The sequence below is a fragment of the Rhinatrema bivittatum genome, chromosome 4 (genome assembly GCF_901001135.1).
Source record: "Rhinatrema bivittatum chromosome 4, aRhiBiv1.1, whole genome shotgun sequence".
In the NCBI taxonomy this organism is placed as follows: Eukaryota; Metazoa; Chordata; class Amphibia; order Gymnophiona; family Rhinatrematidae; genus Rhinatrema; species Rhinatrema bivittatum.
Genome location: NC_042618.1, coordinates 132,337,241 through 132,360,741, shown reverse-complemented (window position 1 = coordinate 132,360,741; position 23,501 = coordinate 132,337,241). Strand labels below are relative to the sequence as shown.

The following is a 23,501-nucleotide window of genomic DNA, read 5'->3' as shown; positions in this document are numbered from 1 at the left end:
GATGAAGCCCTGCACAGGAGCAGGCTCCTCTCCTCACCACCTCCAGTTGCCGGTAAGCAACCCAGGCAGCCCCACCGCGCCTTCACGGCCCGCCGCAAGCCCAGAATTACCACCGAGCCACCTCCCCCCCTCAGCACATAGACACGCCCCCCCCATCCAGCGTCACCAGGGGCACCGAGGGAGTGCCCTTAATGACGCCACCGCTGAAGATGAAGCCCTGCACTGGAGCAGGCTCCTCTCCTCACCACCTCTAGCTGCTGGTAAGCAGTCCAGGCAGCCCCACTGTGCCTTCATGGCCCGCCTCGAGCCTGGAACCACCACTGAGCCACCTCCCCCCTCGGCACAGAGACACGCCCCCCATCCAGCGTCATCAGGGACGCAGAGGGAGTGCCCTTAATGACGCCACCAGCCATAGGCGCCGCACGCCTAAGGAGTGTAACAAAGGGGCCTGCCCCTTTGTGCGCCTCTTAGAGCGTCCTTCAGTGCGTTCCTTAATGCACAACTCTGAACTATCCTGTTCTCATCCCCCACCACAATCAAACATGACTATCCACCCTATCCCCATCTGCACTGGCAAAGGCATCTATAACTTACTTCAAAACATACAGACAACATGCACATCAACACCACCAAAACCAAAAAGACACGAACGATGCCTCATAAACATCACTCACAACAACTCGAACTTCTACAGTCACTGCATACTATTCTCCTTACTATTATTCAACGCTCAATCCATTGAGAAAAAAATTCCAATTCTCAACGATCTACTTGACAACGTGAAACCAGACTTCATTGCAATAACAGAAACTTGGATAAAAAATACAGACTCTATACTAATTAACTAAATCGATAACACAACCTATAAAGCGTTCTCAATACCTAGACCCAAAAAGAAAGGAGGAGGACTAATGCTAATTGCTAAAAAAAACACCCCCTAGAGTTGAAACTACTCCCTACAAAAATATGCCCACCCTATGAAGTCGCAATATTCGACTTGGCTAAACTACAAATTTGTCTAATCTTCTGCCCCCCCCCGCCCCCCGGCACACTAGACCACAACTGTTCCCCACTAATAACATTTTTAATGATCAACATCTCATTATTATCATCCTAGGTGATTTCATCATTCATATGGACACACTCCCTCATTCACCTACCTGTGAGACAATAAGCAACGCACTTTCTATACTAGGTCTAAAGCAAATCATCTCTTGTCCAATCCACAAAGCCGGACACACTCTGGACCTCGTTTTCATCAACACAGATAACTGGCTAACCTATAACACACATATAACTAAGATCCCTTGGTCAGATCACTCTCTGATCCACTCCTATATGACCTGCAACTCAAATCTTACAACACCAAACAAGACTCCGATGACAATCAACACCCTGTTTTTTGTAACTTCCTCCTTTTCATTTGGTTATTCCCTGTTATGCTGTAAACTGGTACGATAAGATATTTATCTTTAGCATCAGTATATTAGAAGATTCTAAATAAACAAATAAATACATAAATAATCACACACCACCCCCATTTAATCTCGAAACTCTCCAAGAAAAACTCCAATCCGATTTATCAGACTTAGACCTATCCACCTCTGAAAAAGCCATAACCTCATGGCTCAAGATCACCAACCATGTAGCCGACAATGTTAACCCCACTACCATAAAAACAACAAAAAATGCCTATCAGAACCAATGGTACAATGCCAACATCAGTTCCGCCAAACGAGAGCTCAGGAAGAATGAAAAGACATGGCGTAAAAATAAATCAATCCCATCACTAACCGCTTACAGTACCTACCTATCATACTATAAGAACCTCATTAATAACGCAAAAAAAGAATTCTTCACAAATAAAATCAATAAATTTCAACACAACCCCAGAATGCTATTCACCATCATAGAAAACCTTACTAAAATACCTTATGAGCACAAACTAACACCAACCAAAAACAAATGCAATGAATTTGCGGAATTCTTTAAAGACAAAATCAATAACCTAATGAAAAACAACCTCACCGACAACATTCAAAGCATGAAGATGCAAATCAAAGAATTTCCAAACTGGTCAAAATTCGATCTAGCCTCCACACTCGAAATTAAAACAATCATAAAAAAAATGAACCCAGCAAACCACCCCCTTGACAGCATCCCCATACAAACAATCAAAGCCATAGAAACTACCTTAACCGAAGCCATAACCAACATAAACCTATCACTTGCAGAAGGACACTACCCAGACTGCCTAAAATCTGCAATAATTAAGCCCATCCTAAAAAAGAAGAACCTGGATCCAGAGAACCACAAAACTACCGACCTATCTCAAACCTACCATTCATCGCCAAAATCATGGAAAAAGTCGTCCACACCCAACTAACAGACCACCTCAAAATCAATAATATACTATAACCCACACAATTTGGGTTCAGGAAACACCTCAACACTGAAACCCTACTTCTCTCCCTAAATGACACCGTGCTTAGAGAAAAGAAAAACCAAAACGCTAAGCTTGTACTTGTAGATGATTATTTTTTTATTGTTTAATCTCCTCATAACTTTGGCATAAGCCCCCTAGACAATTACTAGTGGCCACATAAGAGAAATGATTTGCTTATTATTGTTAAACAGTATTTACTGTGTTCTTGCATAATTATGTTTCTTTGTTTCTCTGCAAAGAGGATATTCTTTGTACAAACTGAATAAATCAATAAATAGAAAAAAAAAATGACACCGTGCTCAGAGGCTTCGATAAGGGCCAAATCTATCTACTAATCCTACTAGACCTGTCAGCAGCATTTGACATGGTAAACCACTCAATTCTCCTTGACTGCCTAAACGAAATAGGGTAAACTGACAAAACCCTACTCTGGCTCTCATCCTACTTATCCAACAGAACCTACCAAGTAACAACCAACAACGATCTTTCTGAAAAAGTACATCTAAACACAGGAGTTCCCCAAGGCTCTGCCCTTTCTGCATCCCTCTTCAACATCTACCTACTCCCAATCTGTCAGCTACTAGCTGGTCTAGACCTAATACACTTTCTGTATGCAGGCGACATCCAAATACTTATCCCGATTCAAAACTCACTGGATGAAACATACAAGAAAACTACGGCCCATCTCACTGTAATCAAACAATTATTAACCAAATTGAAATTTGTAATAAACATCGATAAAACAGAAATAATAATTCTTGAAAGAAAAATCAGATCAACACCTCCACCACCCCTAATAATAGAGAATCAAATAATTGCATTCTCCCCGATCTCACATGCAAGCAATCTTGGAGTCATCATTGACAGCGAATTATCCTTTAAAAATCACATTACAACAAAAATAAAAGAAGAATACCTAAAACTACTAACCCTGAGACATATAAAACCCTTTCTAACCCCAGAGGACTTCAGAACAGTATTACAACTACTAATCCTCTCCATTCTCGACTACTGCAATTCCCTACTACTCGATCTACCTCTCTCCAGCATTCGTCCCCTCCAAATTCTACAAAATTCAGCAGCCAGACTACTTACAGGAACTAAAAAACACGAACACATAACCCCAATTCTTACATCCCTACACTGGCTTCCAATAAAATACCAGATTGATTACAAAATATTAACCATTGTACACAAACATATACATGAGAAACGAACAGACTGGTTAAGCGAAGTGATCAAACCCCACGAACCACACAGAAATCTTCGCTCTGCCAAAAAAGGACTCCTGTCAATCCCCTCCTGCCGCTCCACACAACTGACCTCAGTATGCGACCGCGCAATCTCACTCTCAAGCCCCAAACTCTGAAACACACTACCGATTGAACTAAGACTACAACCCAGCCTGAAAACTTTCAAGAAAGAACTACAAACATGGCTGTTCACCAAAGCCTACCAAGACATTGACACTACCATCCCCCTCCCTCACACCAATTTGACAGAACCGGTCCCATCTGAAAGACAAGCAATTGTATGTTCCAACCCAATACTTATCCCCTTCTTACCCATTACCGATATTAATATCAAAATTCTCCTTGATCAACCAATTATGATATGAACTACACCATGTTTACAACTATTCGTTCTACATGCCTATATTTTATACTATAATCTATGTTCTATGTTTATTCCCTTGTTACCCTTGAGAATTTACGTTATATTGTATGTTCTACTAACTTTGTTATAAGAACCTCACCTCTTACACTATTTAACACCATACCACTTGTACCATATGAACTAACTCATTTCCACAATTTGACCACATTACCTATGTAAAAAAGTTAATCATGTTAACCAAATGAAAAAAACTGTAAACCGTTGTGATGGCAAAACCGAACGACGGTCTATAACATTCTATAAATAAATAAATACTGGTTCAGACCAAGGGTCCATCAAGTCCAGCATCCTGTTTCCAACAGTGGCCAATCCAGGCCATAAGAACCTGGTAAGTACACAAACACTAAGGGCCTCATTTTCCAAGGAGTTACCGTGTGTGATAATTCCGCAAACCGCGCTAACAGCAGTTAACGTGATTTGCGAATGCAAATTTTTAATTTCGTATTCAAGGGGCGGAGCAAATGTAAAGTAGGGAGGATTTATTGTGTGCCGTGAAACAGCCGCGCGGCCAATAACTACACCTCTTTCATTTGCGTTGCATTGTGTGCTACAGGCCGGTAAAGGTTTATCGCAGTTCATGATGTCTCCTGACAGGCCTGTTTCAGTATGTGAGAGAGAGAGAGAGAGCTTGTTGTTACCCAGGTAGAGAGTCCATCAAGCTAGGTTGAGAGAACATTGGACAAATCTCATCTTGGAGTGAGTTTCCTCACTCCGTAGGTCATCAAATCTTCACAAGAGACCACTGTTATGTTCGTACGTCTCACGTTGAATGTGAAAGTGGCCCCTAACCCCCTACACTAATACTTAAACCTCACCTCAAGTTACTAGGTGGGCCTCCTATAGGGATACAAATACCTGTCTAGGGCAGAGGCACTATGGCAAGTCTCTCTCTCTCTCTCTCACTCACAGCAGGCCTGTCAGAAGACACCATCAATATAGCACAACTTGCAATAACAGCCTTTCACATTTTGCAATACACATGCTTATTAGCATAAGGTACACCCCTTTTTGGTATCGCATGTGGCCCTAAGTCTATTCCATGCTACTGTTGCTAGTAATAGCTGTGGTTGTTTTCTAAGTCAACTTAATTAATAGCAGGTAATGGACTTCTCCTCCAAGAACTTATCCAATCCCTTTTTAAACACAGCTACACTAACTGCACTAACCACATCCTCTGGCAACAAATTCCAGAGTTTAATTGTGCGTTGAGTGAAAAAGAACTTTCTCCGATTAGTTTTAAATGTGCCCCATGCTAACTTCATGGAGTGCCCCCTAGTCTTTCTATTATCCGAAAGAGTAAATAACCGATTCACATCTACCTGTTCTAGACCTCTCATGATTTTAAACACCTCTATCATATCCCCCCTCAGCCATCTCTTCTCCAAGCTGAAAAGTCCTAACCTCTTTAATTTATCCCTAGCACATCCTTTTTAGCACGGAAGCTCATTTGCCTATTGCATCGAGCGCCCAAGAGGGGTGAATGTGTGCATAAAAAACATAGACTCTCAGTTTGGACGCACGACTTTTACGTGCATTTTACTGCATTGGTCTGTAAGTGAGGTAAAAGAGAGAGCATTGTCAATAGCAGGGCCAAGACTGTGAAACACCATGCCAATTGAATTAAGGGTGCAAAAGGAATTTACAATTTTCAAAAAAGACCTAAAAACATGGCTTTTCAATCAAGCGTTTGAATCAATTATGTAATTAAAGGAAAAAAAAACATTAGTCAGGAAATTTTTATTTTTCTCTGACATGCATTGTCTTTTATTAATCTGATTTATTTTATATTTTTATATTTTAATATGTGCTAATTGAAAGTTGTGTTTTTTTTAACTGTTTGCTGTCAACCGCAGAGATTGAAAATAACAGAATGACAGCATAAAAATGAAATAAATAAATATATATTCCAGTCATCCATTATCTTAAATATTTCCTCTGAGTCTCTCGCCTACCAGCCTCTTGTTCTTGAATTTTTTCTATTAAAAAAATGCCACTTTTGCTATTAGCTAGTTTATGACACCTATAGGAAAAAATAATTTTGCAAGACAGGACTTCTTTGTACTCTGTGATGACAATAATGAAATTACCCTGCAGTCAAACTAAACAGAAAAAAAAAGGGAAATCTTTTAAAATGATTTTGGGGGTGATTTTCTAATCCATGTGCATGTGCGTAAGTGGCTGTACTAAAATAACTCAGCGGCGAGCGCATGTAAAAGTTTGCACGAAACCCCGTTACACATGCTCTTTTTATGGAAAATGAGCAGAGGTATTCCAGGGGGTGGAGCAGGGGGAGAGAAGCATTTACACCCATACTTTCTGATTTTAAAAAGCATGCACATAAGTGTACGCATGTAGATTACACCCTGCAAAGAGGAAATGTAATTTTACGCGGGTGACTGTATGTGTCTGCTCGACCAGTTTCCCCAAGTATTTTCAAAGCAAACTTGCGCACATAAGTTCACTTTGAAAATACTTGGCAACGCCTTTATACACAAGGTCCACGCAAGAGTTCGCCACTACGTGGCCTGTTTGAAAATTACCCTCCTCTGAGGGCCATTCACCTGGGTAAATTTGCTGTCTGAAAATTGCCCAACCAATACTCAACAACGCATGTACTTACCTGGGTAAAACGTGGGCAGTCCCAGGGGAGTGCTTTAGGTCAAGGGAGAGGAAATAACACATAGGGACTACATTATCAAATCTACGCATGTTATTTTCAAAAGCATCAGTGCCAATCAGAAAACCAGGCACAAATCTCTGCGACTATTTTTCCTGTGGGCAATTTTCAAAGGGAAAAGTATGCTCATACTTTCTTTTTGAGAGCTGCTGCAAAGCCTGTGGGTAAAAGTATTTGCAGACTTTGCATCAATGCACCCAGTTTTGAAAATTGCCCCGTTTAGGTTAGATTGTAATAGACAATCCATCCAATGCAGAAAAACTATTTGGGGATAATTTTCAAAAGGATCTAGAAACTTATAACTGGGTTTATGTGCGTAAATGCACTTTAACAGGTGAATTTTCAAAGGAATAACGCATATAAATGTAATATAGTATCATAGCAATTTTCAAAACCCAGTTATGTATATAAAGTGCACTTATACATGTAAAACCTATTGAAAATTCAATAACATAGCAATTTTCAAAAGCCCACTTACACGGGTAAAGTGCATTACACAAACCCCCCCCCCAGCTTTAAGCGTGTAAATGCTTTTGAAAATCAGGATCAGGGATGGTAACCTTCGAACCTGCGCGTGCCCAGGGATGTGGCCATTTTATAACTTGCATGCACACATCACGCACATTTTAAAATAGCCTGGCTGCGCGCACATGTGCTTGCAATTTTAAAATGTGCACATACCAAGCTGCATAAATTGGGTTTCTGTTGCATAAGTCAGTGTGTTTATAACCATGGGACATCCCACCATGGCTAGTATCACCAGTTCATCCACCAGTTCACCCAGTCAAGAATTAGGTCCACCAAACCCCCCTGGTTTAATAGCCTGCATTCCCCCCCAGTTACCCCAGACCCTTTAAACCCCTCCAAAATGGAAGCCTTTTGTTTTTTTTAAATGTACACCTCTCCATAGCAGAAGTAAAACGTACGTGGTACTGGACCTGGACGTGTGCCCAGGCGGGCAAGCATTTACACACATCTCTTGGCCCCGCCTATGTCCTTCCCAAACATTGCCCCTTTTTTAAATCAAGTGAGATATGAGCACTGCGGGAGATACACAAGCACGTAGGTGGCTTTTAAAATATGGTGAGCATGTGTAAGCTGTACATGTGCGTGCATCTCTTTTGAACATTTCTGCGATATATGCTTTAGAAATGATCCCCTTTGTTTACTAATAGTGCCAATGGGGTTTTCCCTTCCCAATTTGTGTTTCTAGGGGAAAAGGCTTAATGCAGAGACCCTAATGTCCTACTTAAGCCTAGAGATACAGCACTGCATTACTTACCTTTTATTGCAATAAATTATTATATTAAAAGAAGCTAGTGTGAACAAAAGTGTAAAATGTTGCTATTTCAGTTTATAATGATGTATGTTATCAAAGACATCACCATTACTGAAAACCTCTCTCTCTCTGCATTGGGGGGGGGGGGGGGGGTGGGGGGTTGTTGAAAAAATAATGCCTAACACATTTAGAAAATGGAAAATTCTGACCTGCATGCACGGTTGTGATGCACACATGACTGCAGCCTATTTGTTCATCTTGAAGGGAGAAAAACGTGAGGATGGCACACGCCCAAAATTATTTTTTTTCCTGAAATGAATCTTCCTCCACACCACAAACTACCCAAAGTTCATGGATACACAGAAAAAAGTTCAACGTGGGAAAAAAAAAATGTGGTAGCGGCTGATCGTGTGGCTTGCGATACATACAGGAAGGATAAAGGCAGAAGAGAGAGAGAGAGAAGCAAGGAAAAGGATGATGAGGGAAAAAACAGGGTATCATTGTCCAGCGATATTTTGTTGCCTGCAGCATATGAGAGAGGTAGGTCGTGTGTTGCAACCCAAATTCTTCCTACCAGCTCAGCATCCAGATGTACAGGGTGTCAAACTTGAGGGCCACAAACCAGGTTGGTTTTCAGGATATCCCTAATGAATATGCATGAGAATATGCAGAGTCATTATGGATGTATCAAAACCCACCTGGTTTGTGGCCTTCAAGGCCTGGAGTGGGATACCCCCGGACGGCATTCTCCGGTTACACCGCAGGAAAATCTTCTTGACTGCCGATGGCAAACGGCCTGCGTGCAGAGAATGGCCTAATCCACCAGCGCTGCTGCCAGCTCCTCAGCCGAGGTCTTCATTTTATCACTCTCTTTAGTATCAAAACTCGTCCACCCACACAGAGACTCAACAGCTTGGAAAATCTGTAACATGCTCTTTTACAATGGTATCATTTAAATGTTTTGTAGTACTGCAAACATCTTGGGACCAGCTGGTTGGAATTTCTCTGATGACTGTTTCAGGGAAAAGATCAAGATGTTACTTACTAAAAATGCTTTTTTTTTTTCATAGCCTTGGCTCCAGGTGTCCTGGCAGGAGGATGACCTTTCAGCAGAAAGGAGTTAGAGAACGGGCCTGCAAGTTTTCAACTCTCTAGCGCTCACATGAGTAGCACTGGGCTTTGGGTTATTTATACATAATCCGAACTTGTTGCAGAGCCAGACACTGAGGGAGTGGAAGCATAGCTGACAGCGTGAACAGCTATCATATGACATTATAAGCTTGATTTATTAAGGGGTTTTCTTCCACTCAATATCCATGGGAAAAAACCTAGATAAATCATGCTCTTGGAGCACACGTTGTTTAAGGCACAAAGGTAACATAGTAAATGATGACAGAAAAAGACCCAATGGTCAATTCAGTCTGCCCTGCAAGCTCCAGCCCCCCCCCTCCCACTTAAGGTAGTAACTACTGCTCCTTGCATGTTACCTCCTGAGCCTTCTGATAAAGTAGTAACTGCCGTTCCCCTGCAGGTTACCCCCATGCCGTCTGTTAAGGGTAGTAAATGCCGCTCTGTGTAGGTTACCTCAGTTAATGCAGGTTACCCCTATTCCTCATTTCCATCCTTTAGCCATAAGAGATCCTCTGTGTTTATTCCATATCCTTTTGAATTCCATGACTGTTCTTGTCTTCACTACCTTTTTTTGGGAGGGCATTCCATGCATCCACCATCTTTTTACATGAAGAAATATTCCTTGATGTTGTTCCTGAGTCTACCCTCTTGGAGCTTCATATTATGTTCTCTAGGTTCTACAGCTTTCTTTCCATTGAAAAAGGCTCGATTCCCATGCATCATTAATATCGTTTCTTCCTCTCCTGCAGGGTATGAATATTTAGGTCCTTTAGTCTCATCTCATTTCTCTGGACTGCTTCCATCCTGTCTCTATCTTTTTTGAGATTCGGTCTCCAGAACTGAACACAGTATTTCAGGTGAGGCCTCACCAGGAACCTGTACAGGGGCATTATCACCTCTTGTTTTGCACTAGGTAGGCCTCTTTCTATGCAGCCTGCCATCCCTCTGACCTTAGCCACCACCTTGTCACATTGCTTTGCCACCTTCAGATCATCAGACACCAACACCCCAAATTCTCTTTCCTGATCCATGAATATCAAAAACACATCGATCTTTCATCCCCTATCACATAGAGCTCCTTTGAATTTTTCCATCCCAAACACATGACTCTACACTTCTGGGCACTGAATTCCAGCTGCCAAACCTTTGACTACTCCTCTAGCATTTTAAAATCACTTTTCATTCTCTCTTCTCCTTCAGGCGTGTCCACTCTGCTGCAGACCTTAGTGCCGCAAAAAAAACAAACCTTTCCTTCTAACCCTTCCGCTATGTCACTCAGAAAAATACTGAACACAACCGGCCCCAGAACCAATCCTTGAGGCACTCCCCTTATCATCCTTCTGTCCTCAGAGTAGGTTCCATTTACCACCACTCGCTGTTGTCTGTCAGTCAACAAATTTGTAATCCATTTTGTTCATGAGCATTCTTTGTGGGACCATGTTAATAGCTTTGCTCAAATCCAGATAAATCACATTGAGTGTTCATCCTTGATTTAATTCTCTAGTTGCCCAATCAAAAGTCAATCGGATTTGTTTGACATGACCTTCCTCTGGTAAAACCATGTTGCCTTGAATCCTGCAACCTATTGGATTGTACATAGTTTCATTATCCTTTCCTATAGTAGTCTCTCCATTAATTTTCTCATCACCTAGGTAAGGCTAACTGGCCTATAGTTTTCAGCCTTTTCTCTGTTCCCACTTTTGTTAAGTGGTACCACAACTGCACTTCTCCAAATATTACGGCACCATTCCTGTTTCTAGAAATCTATTGAATAAGTCTTTCAGCGGACTTGCCAGCACCTCTCTGAGCTCCTTTGGTATCCTGGGATGTATCTCATTAGGTCCCATGACCTTGTCCATTTTCAGTTTTGCTAGTTTCACCCAAACACTCCTCTGTAAATAGGGTAGTATCTACCCTGCTGCCATTCACACACTTACAAATCAGCAATGGTCCTCCTCCAGTGTCTTCTTTAGTGAACTGAAGTATTTGCTTAATATTTCTACTTTTTCCTCATCTTTCTCCTCACAATGACCCATGTCTCTTTTTAATCTTAAAATATTACCTCTGGCCTTCCTTCTTTTCTTGATAGATCTGAAAAATTTATGGTTACCTCGTTTTACTTCTTTGGTGATCCTTTCTTCCACTCAAGCTTTTGCTATCCCAATTTCTTTCCTCATCTCTTTCAGTTTCACCAGATTTTCTTCCCTTTATTCCTCTTTTTGAGTTAATTTGTACTTTCTGTATGCTGATTTTTGCCTTTATTTTTTTAGCCACCTCTTTGGAGAACCATATCAGTTTCCTTTTCCTTTTATTTACTTTTCTTACATAAAGATTTGTTGCCTTAATAGCTCTTTTTAATTTGGCCCACTATTGTTCCACTTCATCCATTTTCTCCCAGTCTTCTAGTTCCTCCTCAAAGTATCTCCCTATTTTAACAAAGCCCATATTTTTGAAATCCAAGACTTGGATCTTGTGTGCCTTCTTTCCATCTTGGGTATAGTTCCTGCCCTTGTGCTTAAGCAGAACACCCTGAAGGGCATCTATAATCTCTCTCAGGCTAATATAGTACAGTGCGCTCCGGTGGAGCGCACTGTTAACCCGCATTTGGATGCACGCTTTCGACGCGCTAGCTTTACCCCTTATTCAGTAAGGGGTAACAGCGCGTCAAAAACGCGCGTCCAACCCCCCCCGAAACTAATAGCGCCCACAACATGCAAATGCATGTTGATGGCCCTATTAGTCATTCCCCGCACGATACAGAAAGCAAAATGTGCAGCAAAGCCGCACATTTTACTTTCAGAAATTAGCGCCTACCCAAAGGTAGGCGTTAATTTCTGCCGGCACCAGGAAAGTGCACAGAAAAGCAGTAAAAACTGCTTTTCTGTGCACCCTCCGACTTAATATCATGGCGATATTAAGTCGGAGGTCACAAAAGTTAAAAATAATTAAAAAAAAATAAATGTAAAATCGGCCCACGGCTTGAAAACCGGAAGCTCAATTTTTCTGGCGTACGTTTTCCGAACCCGTGGCTGTCAGTGGGTTTGAGAACCGATGCCGGCAAAATTGAGTGTCAGCTGTCAAACTCCCTGACAGCCGCCGCTCCTGTCAAAAAAGAGGCGCTAGAGATGCGCTAGTGTCCCTAGCACCTCTTTTTACCGTGGGCCCTAATTTTAATAATTTTTTTTTCTGAATCGCACGCACAGGAGAGTGGCCTGTGCACACACCAGGAGAGCTCACCCGCTCTCCCATGATTTTTACTGTATCGGCCTGTCCATTTTTTACAGATTTTGCAGCAGTCATACTCCAATCTACATCCGGCAGATTAAAATCTCCAATGAGCAACAATTCCCTCTTCCTTCCTACCTTTTGGATGTCTTTGGCCAGATTCCTGTCAGTTCTTCTGTTTGATTCGGAGGCATGCAGACCACACCAGTGTAAATGGAAGTGCCATCTTCTTTTTTAAGATAGCCCACAGTGCTTCCTCCTTTACCCACTTCTCCTGCGTTTCAGTTACTAGGATATTGTTTATTATATAAAGAGCTACTCCTCCCCTTTTTGATCCTCTCTGTCCTTTGTCGACAAGTTATAGCCTGGAATGGCTATAACCACTGAACCATGTCTCTGTAATAGCAACAATATCCAAGTCAGCCTCTACTATTAGGGACTGCAGATCTGGAACTTTAAAGCTGCGACTATGAGCATTTGTTCACATCACTTTCCAGTTTTTTCCCCTTGGCTTGCTGCTGTTCCTAGGCACAGGCACCTTTTTTCTATTCTGCTTAAGAATGGACCAATTTTGTTCTTTTCTCCACTCACATTTTGTATTTGTATTTCTTGGGGGCAATATTCCAATTCCATTGACTTCCTTCTGCCACCCTGTCCTCTAGTTTAAATGCCTGGCGACATATGTTCTGAGTTTCTCACTTAAGATCCTTTTTCCTGCCACAGACAAATGTAGGCCATCTTTACCATATAGACTTTTATTATTTTATACATGGCTACAAGCCCCCAATATATCCATATCCTCCTTCTTTATACCAGGTTTTGTGCATCTGTTGAAGTTGTCTATATGGCTTAGCCTTTCCCTTCCCTTTTCCAGTCCAGCCTGCCTCCCTCCTTCTCGCTATCTGTATTTCCCAAATGTCCACGTCTCCCCCGGATTGCCACTTCGGATTCTGACCTCCTGCCTGGACCTGATTACGATTGCCTGCTGCCTGGACCTGACCTACAGCCTGGGACTGACTACTCGTGCCTGCCCTGACCTTGGCTCTCCTCTGACCTCCGTAAGTCTGCTGTCCACTTAGTCTCTGGTCTCTGTCACCTCTGCCCTAGGAACCTGCCTAAGTCCTGCCAGTCACCAGAATCCAAGGGCTCCACCTGCGGAGGAGGCGGCTGTTAAAGCTGAGGCTTCAGACTGTCCTGTTACAGGAAAGTTCACCGGCTGTTGGTGTAGGCTTCAGGGGCTTGCCCTCGAGGCTGTGTCAACTACACCGCAGCGCTAAGGGCTCACACACCCCATAGCCATTATAACAGTACACGCATACTCATATAATATAACAGAATACTCTGGAATCTGCCTCTCTGTAAGTTATCCTTACTCTCCCAGAATGTGTGAAAACATTACAGGAATTTACTTATTGTTCACCCTTGCCCATATCTCCCTTTAGTGTGTATATATATATATATTTCAATCAAACCAATTGTTTAAATTTGTTTATATCAAAACAATAAGTTAGAGATCTCCAGTTCTGATTTTCTGCCAGGTCATGGACCTGGAACCTTATTTAATTAAGGCAAATTGCTTCCTTTTCCCTACTTCATCCAGAGTGAAAATGATAATGCATAAAGAAGATGCTTCTTCTTGGCATTACTATGAACTTTTGTATTCTCCCAGAACCCCTGCAAACATAATACCGGTAACAGGGCTAGATTATTTATTTATTTGCAGGCATTTATTCCCCGCCCTTCCTACGTACATAACCAAAGAATAAGAGAAACTTGACAATAGATAGATCATACTAGAGAGAAGGGAAGAACATAATTCTTCATAAAGGTACATAGATCATCTGAGATGGGGAGGGGGGGGGGAGGGGGAGTTCGTTCTATCAAGATAACTGAGTTCTGCCCTCACTTTTGGCTCCTAAGTGGCACCCTCTGAAGGTGGATGTGTTGGGGTACATCCATTGTCATTTAAGCTTGGGAACGCTTTTTTGAAGAGGAAAGTTTTAAAGAACATTCTGTTTGGGAGATATCTTAATTCTTTAGGTAGGCTGTTCCAAAGGAGTGGTCCTGTGGAGAAGAAGGCTGTTTCTCTGATTTCCTCAAGGTGGGTGAGCGTTGGGGATGAGACATCTAACAGCATTAGATTAGACGATCTGAGGTGTCGGGAGGGGGTGTGGATTTTTATTATAAAGGAAATCCAAGAGGAGTGTAAATTGTGAATCGAGGAGTATATGATCATGGCAAGATTGTATTGTACTCTGAAAGATATTGGGAGCCAGTGTAGGGATTTGAGGATTCCTGTGATGCCATCTATCTCTAAGGCTACCTCCTCCTGGAATTTATTATCTTTAGGCCACGTCTATTAGAGATGTGCATTCTTTTATCACGAATTTGCAATTTCAACAAAATTGCCTAATTCGTCATGGTTCGGGGCACCCGAACCCCGAAACGGATTTTCCATGAACTTCGGGGAAAATTTGTTTTTCGGGTTAGTGCGGGGGGAGGGGCACATTTATTTAAAAAAAAAAACCCCACCCCAACCCTTCAATTTTACTTTATTACAACTCCCCCCCACCATCCCAATCCCTCCCCAAGATTTACTAAAAGCCCTGGTGGTCCAGCGGGGTCCCGCGAGCGATGTCTCCCTCTCGGGCCGTCGGGCCTACCACGAATCAGTATTCAAAATGGCGCCGGTGCCCTTTGCCCTTACTATGTCACAGGGGCTACCAAGTGCCATTGGTCGGCCCTTGTCACATGGTAGGAGCACAAGATGGCACCGGCCATCCATTGCTCCTACCATGTGACAGGGGCCAACCAATGGCACTGGTAGCCCCTGTGACATAGTAAGGGTAAAGGGCACGGTGCCATTTTGAATACTGATTCGTGGTAGGCCCGATGGCCCGAGAAGGAGACATCGCTCGCGGGACCCCACTGGACCACCAGGGCTTTTAGTAAATCTTGGGGAGGGATCGGGATGGTGGTGGGGGTTGTAATAAAGTAAAATTGATGGGTTGGGGTGGTTTTTTTCTGACGGTTTTTTTTCCCGATTCGCTTTTTTCCCCGATTCATTTTCCAACTCGTTTTCTCCGATTCGTGCCGCCAAAAAACGACCAATGGAAAAACAACATTTTTCAACAAAGCGCCCGAACCGAAATCCGACCTGACATGGAAAAACTAAGCTCATCTCTAACATCTATACATGTCAATAAAACCATACATGGACAACATAATGGTGATGCAGAGGCAGAGAAACAAGCAAATTATCATGAAAAACTATAAGCGCAATGCACATTGACACCATATGCACTTATCTCCAAAAAAGAGTTCCATTCTTCCTTGCTAAATTCAATGTGTAAATCATTGTTTCATTTACCTATTAAAGATGGAGGAGATCTAAATCCTGACCCAGTTTCTAACATACTTTTGAACAAGGAAAAAATAATTTTACTGTGGAGGTTAGTTTACACTCCACTAGTTCCAGAAGTCCAAACCCAAACCATTACTCTGATCAAAGCGCCTGTCATCTGCAAATATAAACAATGCGTATATTGAGGTACTTCGCCACTAGCTTGTGGAACAGTTTAAATCCTCTTCTGGAGCTGCCACAAATATTTTAAACCAGACTGCCTCCAAATGTTCAAGTTCCAAGAATATGTACAAAATGATATATCGTGATTGTTTAATAATGGAGAAGGAGACATCAAGTTATCTTTAAGAATGTTAGATGTTTACACATAGCAGACCACACTATAAGTCTGTGTGCTATAATGGGATTCCTTCTCGTTAGCTTTTGCACCAGTGCTTTAGATGGAAGAAGCATGAGAAGAACCAAATCTATTCTCTCGGCTTCATAGTCCTCTGATGAGAGCTAGGATTGTACTATATCATCTCCAAACCATTCTTTCAGACATATCATATGACTGTATTTTATAACCCATGCGTATAAGATATATACACATGATAAGATACGCATATGGCTCCCCCACGTATGTATATATGCATATATATATATTTTTTTTTTGCAATGCATTGAAAGTGGCTATTTCAATGCACTGAGTGTACTTTTATTATCCCTTTTTAAAAATATATGCGCTTATATTTTATGTGGAAAAATAAAGTTGGACTTGCATAAAATCCAATTTATATGTGTAAATCAGCATATTTTAAAACGTGTGCATAATTGAAATTAACAATTACTCCACCAGTTCGCCAAGTTCTTCTCCAAATCATTGAGACCTTCCAGGTTCTTCAGACTAAACTTCCTCAGTTCAACCAGATCTCCCACCCAGCCAATAACACACAATAAACACATCTGATGTCAGTTATGTAGGATAATTAGCAAATGTAAAATTACATCAGGTTGCTAAATGTACATGCGTAGATCTCTTGTAAAATAGCAACTTACACATGTAACTGTTGGTTCCACCCTGGAACACTTCTATTTTCCGCGCATATACGTGCACGAGAAACAAAGTGCAAGTGGACTTTCGACTTTAATAAAATAGCGATTGCATGAGTACAGGCTACTTACGTGCATATATGCTAATTTTTACATGCATAACTCTTTGAAAATTCACCCCACAGGTTTTATTTATTCACCTTTTTATCTATGCCTTAATCCAGGCAGTGAATATTTCCTAATATTACTCCTAAATCTAACCCGGTGATGCTCAATTTTTACCACATCAAGATTGGCTCACCCTTTTGCAACAATAATTTAATAATTTCTACCAGCCTACTTAACTTTAACCATTGAAAGGAATACAACATAATAATATACCAATGTAGAAAACCTCTTTGGTGGAGGTGGGGTTGTCCTCCCTGGAAACTCTTAGCTTTGGTGATGGTGGTGGGCAAGATTTCAGAGCTCCTTTCTCTTTTTAGAAGCAGGATGGCTCCACTCAGCTCCTCTCTCCTTGGGAAGGCGAGGGGAAGCAGAAGGCTAGTCTGGACCAACTTCACTCACTTTGTTCAGGCTTGGAGGCAGGGCATATGGTGGCAGCATATGGTTCTGCTCATCCCTCTCTTTTCTCTCCTTCAGTGAGCAGGCAGGAAGGAGGCAGCAAATGGCAGGCTGTTTCCAGCAGGACTGTCTCACGTGCTTTCTGTGGTGTGTCTGTGCATCATGTCCCCTAGAGCTGAAAACTACTAGTCTAACCTCTTTCAGCCTCAAACCATGACCTGTTGTTCTAGAACTTTCTTTCCCTTGAAAAATGCTACTAGACTCCTGGAATTCCGCTTCCACCAATAACCTCCGTGTCACCCTGGGCATGTCACTTTATCTTCCTCAACTGTAAATGACTACTACTAATAACTCTTCTTCCATTCTCCCTCTAAACTGTAATACCTTCCATTAGCACTGAAATATCCTGACTGACCATCTACTACAGATGTGGCTGCACATGCTTATCTCAAGTGTAATAAGCATAAAGTACCATGTATCTGGAGTAAAGGTACTGCATTATTATTTGGAATAATACATTATTACCAAACTGTTGCTATAACAGCAACTAATAGAAAAGGTTTCAGTCTAGCATCACTAGTGGTGATAAGTAGTAGTAGTAGTAGTCCTTATACACTTACCTTGGTTGGGCGAGTCACTTCCCGGGGTCACATCAGATAACCTCATTCCAGATTTGGCCACTGCATATATACGACCTTCCTGGATTGATATTATCAAACAGAGGGATAACATTTATTCAAAAGAAAAAGATAAATAGAAAAAAATCCTAAGGGGCCAATCAAATCTTACAGCAATTTCACTGGGCCTTTTTTCAGCAGAGGAACTGAATCAACCAATGTAGTTGGTGAATTCAGTTTTTCCCAGTGAATAAAACGGGACATGTGGCTACTACAAGGGCTCAACTGGTCCCTATGTCAATATGGTTGCATGGTTTGTTTCCTTAGAATACCATATACACAAGGCTCCTAGTTTCCTGTGATTCTGCGGACATAGGATTTGTCACAGAATTTCTTTACTGCCACAAATCTGTTTAATGCTGCAGAATCTTCCATTTTTAACAATTTCCTATTTAAAAAATAAAAAAACCTTTCTATTAATAATTCAGTGTAAAGTAAAAGAAAATAACTGAAAATGAATCAAAATAAGTAAGATTTCTTCTTCAGAAACAAACAGCATTTCAAGAGATTGCCTGAGAAGCGATTAACATTGAGTAGACGGTCCAAATGAGATTATTTTAATGAAATGCAAAATTAATTTTGGGCCAGATTTACAATGCTGAATTAACACACTGTTCTTTTATTTAATCATATGTTGCATTTTAACAAGAGCACTATGTTAATCTGCAAAACAAACCAGCCAACAAATCAGGTGACTGTAATAAAACAGCAATCTCCAGCTCGGTATTGCACAGTGAGAACAATGGGTAAAACAGACTGGCTGAAAATTATTCCCTTCAGAGCAGCTAAAAGTACCTGCGGAGATTACAATGTGCGCGCTTTAAGCTGCGTTATAAAGGGAAATTCCCAGGGCTATGTACTGGCTGGGGGAGTAAAGTATTTTCAAATCGGAGCCCATATTTATTGACCCTTTCCCTCCATCTGCAGAAAAAGGAAGGCCAAAATCTGTGGGAGCTTTTGTGCCTGTGTACGTGAATTCTCAAAGAAAAAGCTGCCTACCAGGTTTGCGGCTACACAAGTAGCCATGGACCTTGCACCCTAGGCAGCCTCCTGATAAAACCGCCACCACTGAAGGTAATTTTCTAAAGGACCTCTGTGGGTAAAACAGTGTTTTCCGTGCAGAAATGGCCTTTTACAAAATGGCTGTCCGAAATGTGCAGTAAACGTACATGCACAGTCATGTTCATGTCTGCGTTTACCCAGATGCACGGGGGGGGGGGGGGGGGTACTCCTGGGGGGAGGGAAGGGCTGGGACAGGGTTTGCACTTATACGCAAGCATTTGCACTTTCAAAAGTATGTGTGCAAAGTTTCTTGAAAAAGGACTGTGTACAGTTTAGCAGGTGAATGTGGGTAGTTTTAGTGGGACAATGTTCATAGGAGAAAAGCATACACGTAAATTTGGTGAAATTTATGCATACGTTTGCTGTCTCACTTATGCAGGCTGTTATAATCTAACCATAATGGTGGTAATTTTGTATTTTAACAGATATAAAAGGAAAATTTGAAAAACAGAAGAGAGAAGGTTTTCAAGAATAAGAAAAGGCAGCTAGAGAGACAGAAAGAAGAGAAAGGAGAAACAGAAAACGTGAAATATTATACAGGATGGGTAATTTTCCAGGGGATGTCTGCAGGTAAACTGGTGATTTTATTTATGTATTTATGTATTTATTTATGTATTTAAGGTTTTTATATACCGGCATTCATGAAACAATCACATCATGCTGGTTTACAGTTGAACAAAGGGGTGCAGAATAAATAAAATAAACTGGAACCTGTGCAGAGGAAAATTGAAGTTACAATGAACAAGGAAGATCGAACTGGGAGAAGAGAGAAAACAGTAGAGATTAAGTAGAGATTTACCCACAAATATGGCTCTTTAGAAAAGTGTGCGACCGCTATGCATGTAAAATTGCACACATACATAGTGCATGCATGGACTCTGACATGCCTATTAGAGGCTTTCAGGGAGTGGAGCCTGGGTGGGATCAGAACTTATGTGCACACTTTTTAATTTTAAAAAGTAGGTTCCTAAATTCTCTTGGCAAACTACACACATCAAGTAGCAGCCATTATTGTGCGCATGTAGCTTTGCTGGGATAATTATCAAAGTGGACTGTATGCATATCTGTCGACTAACTTACGGGCGTTAAGTTACAAAAATTACCCTCATAGTCCTCAGGGAGCAATCTGTCTGACATGTACAAAGCTCGTATTCCCATAAAACACAAAATGAAAACTAGTTAGTGCATCTGACCCTTTGTCTTCCATGAAAAAAAGGCCAATAATAACGATGGAATGAATTTCCTGAAATGAAACAGATGAAGAGAAAGTATTCAAATTGAGCAATATTTAATATGTGGATTCAGCCTGAGGGCATTGGGTAAATATGAGGATGCACATTATTAAACAGTAAAGATGAAAACCCATGTAACTTTGCAAAAAGGGCTCTTGTGATAGGTGAGAAATGATGCACATGGTAATAAATCTATGGAGAATGCAATCAATCCAGCCAGATACCAAAATTCACAGGGTTTGTGATTTTCAGCCTTCCTGATAGGGTTGTCAACTGGCTCCAGATTTTCAGGACAGGTTGATCCAGTCCTGGTTTTACCCTACTGCATGCAGGGATTTGTAGTTCTGCTTTTCCTATTGTACGCCTTAAGAAAAGCAAGACTACAAGTCTTTGCATGCAGTGGGGTAAAACCAGGCCTGGATCAACCCTATCTCCTGGAGTCTTAGCAGATCTACTCCCACCCAGGTCCAATGTCTCTCCCTAGGAGGTTTCCTTTCTCAAGGCATCAGGGCTCATGGCACAGATGTTCTCTTCTCTCCTGGAATCAGAGAGCACCTAACTCCAATATCTCTCACATGTTTGGTGGCTCGGAGCATCCAGTTCACATCTCTTTCCCTTCTCTTTGGGGTGCGCTGTTCTAATCTTTCCCATTTCTCCCAATCTCCGAGTACAGGGATCTATTTTATTCTCACTGTTCACATATAGGTCATTTGTCCTTGATGGCTAACACTTTGACAGTTTAGGTCACATTTTTTTTAAAAGTGATATTATTCCACAAATCTAAAATGGACACTTGAATCATGTGTATACCACAACAGGAAATGCCTAACAATTGCATTCACACAAACTTGAGTTTGCTATTAAAAGAAAATCAGAAAAAATTGCAGCAGTAAAAAAAAAATTGCAGCAGTAAATTTTAATCCTCTACTCCCAAGACATAGGGAGGGGTTCCCCCAACCTCGTGCTTGCTCTTTCCCTGCTCTGGGACCCCAGCAGGACATTTCCCAGTTTCCAATGCTCACTCTATGCTCCTGTGAAGGGGATCTCCTGGCCCTTCACACAAAGGTATAATAAGATGTCTCCCTGCCAGTCCTCATCCTCCCCCGATGCCTCCTCTTGGGTCAGTGGGGCTTGGGCTCTGATAATGTCACCTGGCCTTGGCTAGAGCTGCACGAGGCAGGGCTACTGTTGGGGTTTTTCTTTTAAAACCAAAAATCATAAACTCTAATTAAAAAATACTTAAGGAAGTGCAACAACATGGCTTTCCGTATCTGTTTAATAAACGAAACATCTTCCTTTCACACATAATGATTCTTTACCATTTAATTGCATGTGTTACAATTTCACCTGCTACGCAGCCTCACTGTACCCCGACTATGATGCCTCCCCACAAGCAGAGAGAGGTCTCCTCGGAGCGCCGTTCTGTGCTATCCACGTCAGCTCCTCACAGCTCATCAAACTCAGCCTGTAATGCAGCCTCCTCAGTATATCTACTCTCCAGCCTTGCCTAGCTCCTTCTCCATGCCTGCACCATGCCCAGGCCTCAGCCTTGCATAACCCTGTCTCTTCCCTGCTTCAATGCCTTTGCATTGAATCAGCCTTGGCTCCTTGTCCTGCAGCCTCCAGGCCTTCTCGCTCCTTGCCTTGCCTTGTGGCCTTTGGGCTTTCTGACCATAGCTGGGAACTCTCAGGATTTTACCCCGAGACTCTGGGAATTTGCATCAGTTGCAAGGTCTCAGGGGAAACACTGGAAATCTCAGGACCTCTCTGTATACAACTCAGCTACTCCCTTTCCTCAGTAAGCCTGTGGAGAAGAGGAGAAGTAGAGTGAATCTGGAGCAGACACTACCAGCAGCAAGTGGGGAGAAACTGGAGAGAGGCTGAAATACACATACAAAACTCAGTCTTCAGCTATGATTCCAGGATTTGGGACTCACTCAGGTAAGAGTAGAATGGGGATGCATAAGTCATGAAGTTGTAACTTATAGGGGATGGGAGCAAAGAGGGTGCTGGGGTCAGGGAGAGAGGAAGGGAGAGGATCATTGGATCATCTCTGGAGGGGGGACAGGTGATGGTGGTGGATGGAAGAAAGGCAAACTGTGGAGTGGAGGTGGAAGAAAAGAAAGATGGGGGGGGGAGAGAATGGAAGAGAGAAAGCTGATACATATTATTCCATTCCTATCCTCCCCCCCCCCGCCATCTGCTAATCAATAACAATCTCAGGGTAACCACAACTCAAAAGTTCTCTGGTATGTTTCTGACTCTTGCCTTGTAGTCTTTGGGCCTTCTGACCCTTGTTTTGCCTTGTGCCCTTTGGGTCTTCTTGCCTCTTGCCCTGCTCTCTGGCCTGCCTAGGCCTTACTCTGCACTACAGCCTATCGAGGCCTTTCCTGTCTAGCTAGCCTTCGGGCCCCTGTGTTCAATGTTCCTTGTTCATGTGTCCTGTCCTTGTCTTACACTACCTTTGCCCTGCCTTAGCCTGTGTCCTGTCCCAGTCCTTGTCCTATGTCTGTCCTTGAGTCACACCCCAGTTCCAGGCCTTGCCTGCACTCGAGCCTCAGTTCTAGTCCTTGCCTGCACCCTGTTCCAGTATTTGCTCCTGCCTGTGCCAGCATTCACCAAGATGTACCAGTGCCGCAGCCAGGTCCTGCTGGCCCCCAGATTCCAAGGGCTCGACCCGCAGAGGAGGGGGGCTGGCTAGGCAGAAGACCGGCGCTAATCCTGACCTACCATCTCGTGGCATTCCCCAGAAGGTGTTCCCTCAGTCCAGATCAGCCAACCCTAATAGCATGTGTGCTTCTAAACTTCCAACGTGTATGTAAATAATACTGACATTCAATTTGGGCTTTAAGTTATTGTTTTTGTGATTATGTAATTATGATAGTGTTTTGAAAATTTAATTTAACTTCGGTATCGTTAGATTAATGGTATGTTATTTTTATTGCACTGTCATAGATCTGATTACTCTGGAAACTGCTTAGGGTTGAACTTTTTTTAAAGTAAGGGAGTAAACAAGTATAGCCTGACATAACATAGGAAGGGAAATTTTCAAAGCCATTTCCACGGGTAAAAGTTCTTTACCCGTGGAAATGAACTTTTATAAAATTGCCCATCTGATATATGGGGCCTGAATAT

The 23,501-nt window shown here is 42.1% G+C and overlaps 1 protein-coding gene across 2 annotated transcripts in view; it reads right to left on the bottom strand.

Moving 5' to 3' along the window:
• Positions 1–23,501, bottom strand: part of PLEKHH1 (pleckstrin homology, MyTH4 and FERM domain containing H1) — a 302,331-nt gene that overhangs the window by 117,101 nt on the left and 161,729 nt on the right. For both annotated transcript variants that reach the window (XM_029598848.1, XM_029598847.1), the window contains exon 8: positions 18,016–18,094. In XM_029598848.1, coding sequence (XP_029454708.1) covers positions 18,016–18,094 — 79 coding nt within the window. The remainder of the gene's footprint in view (positions 1–18,015; positions 18,095–23,501) is intronic.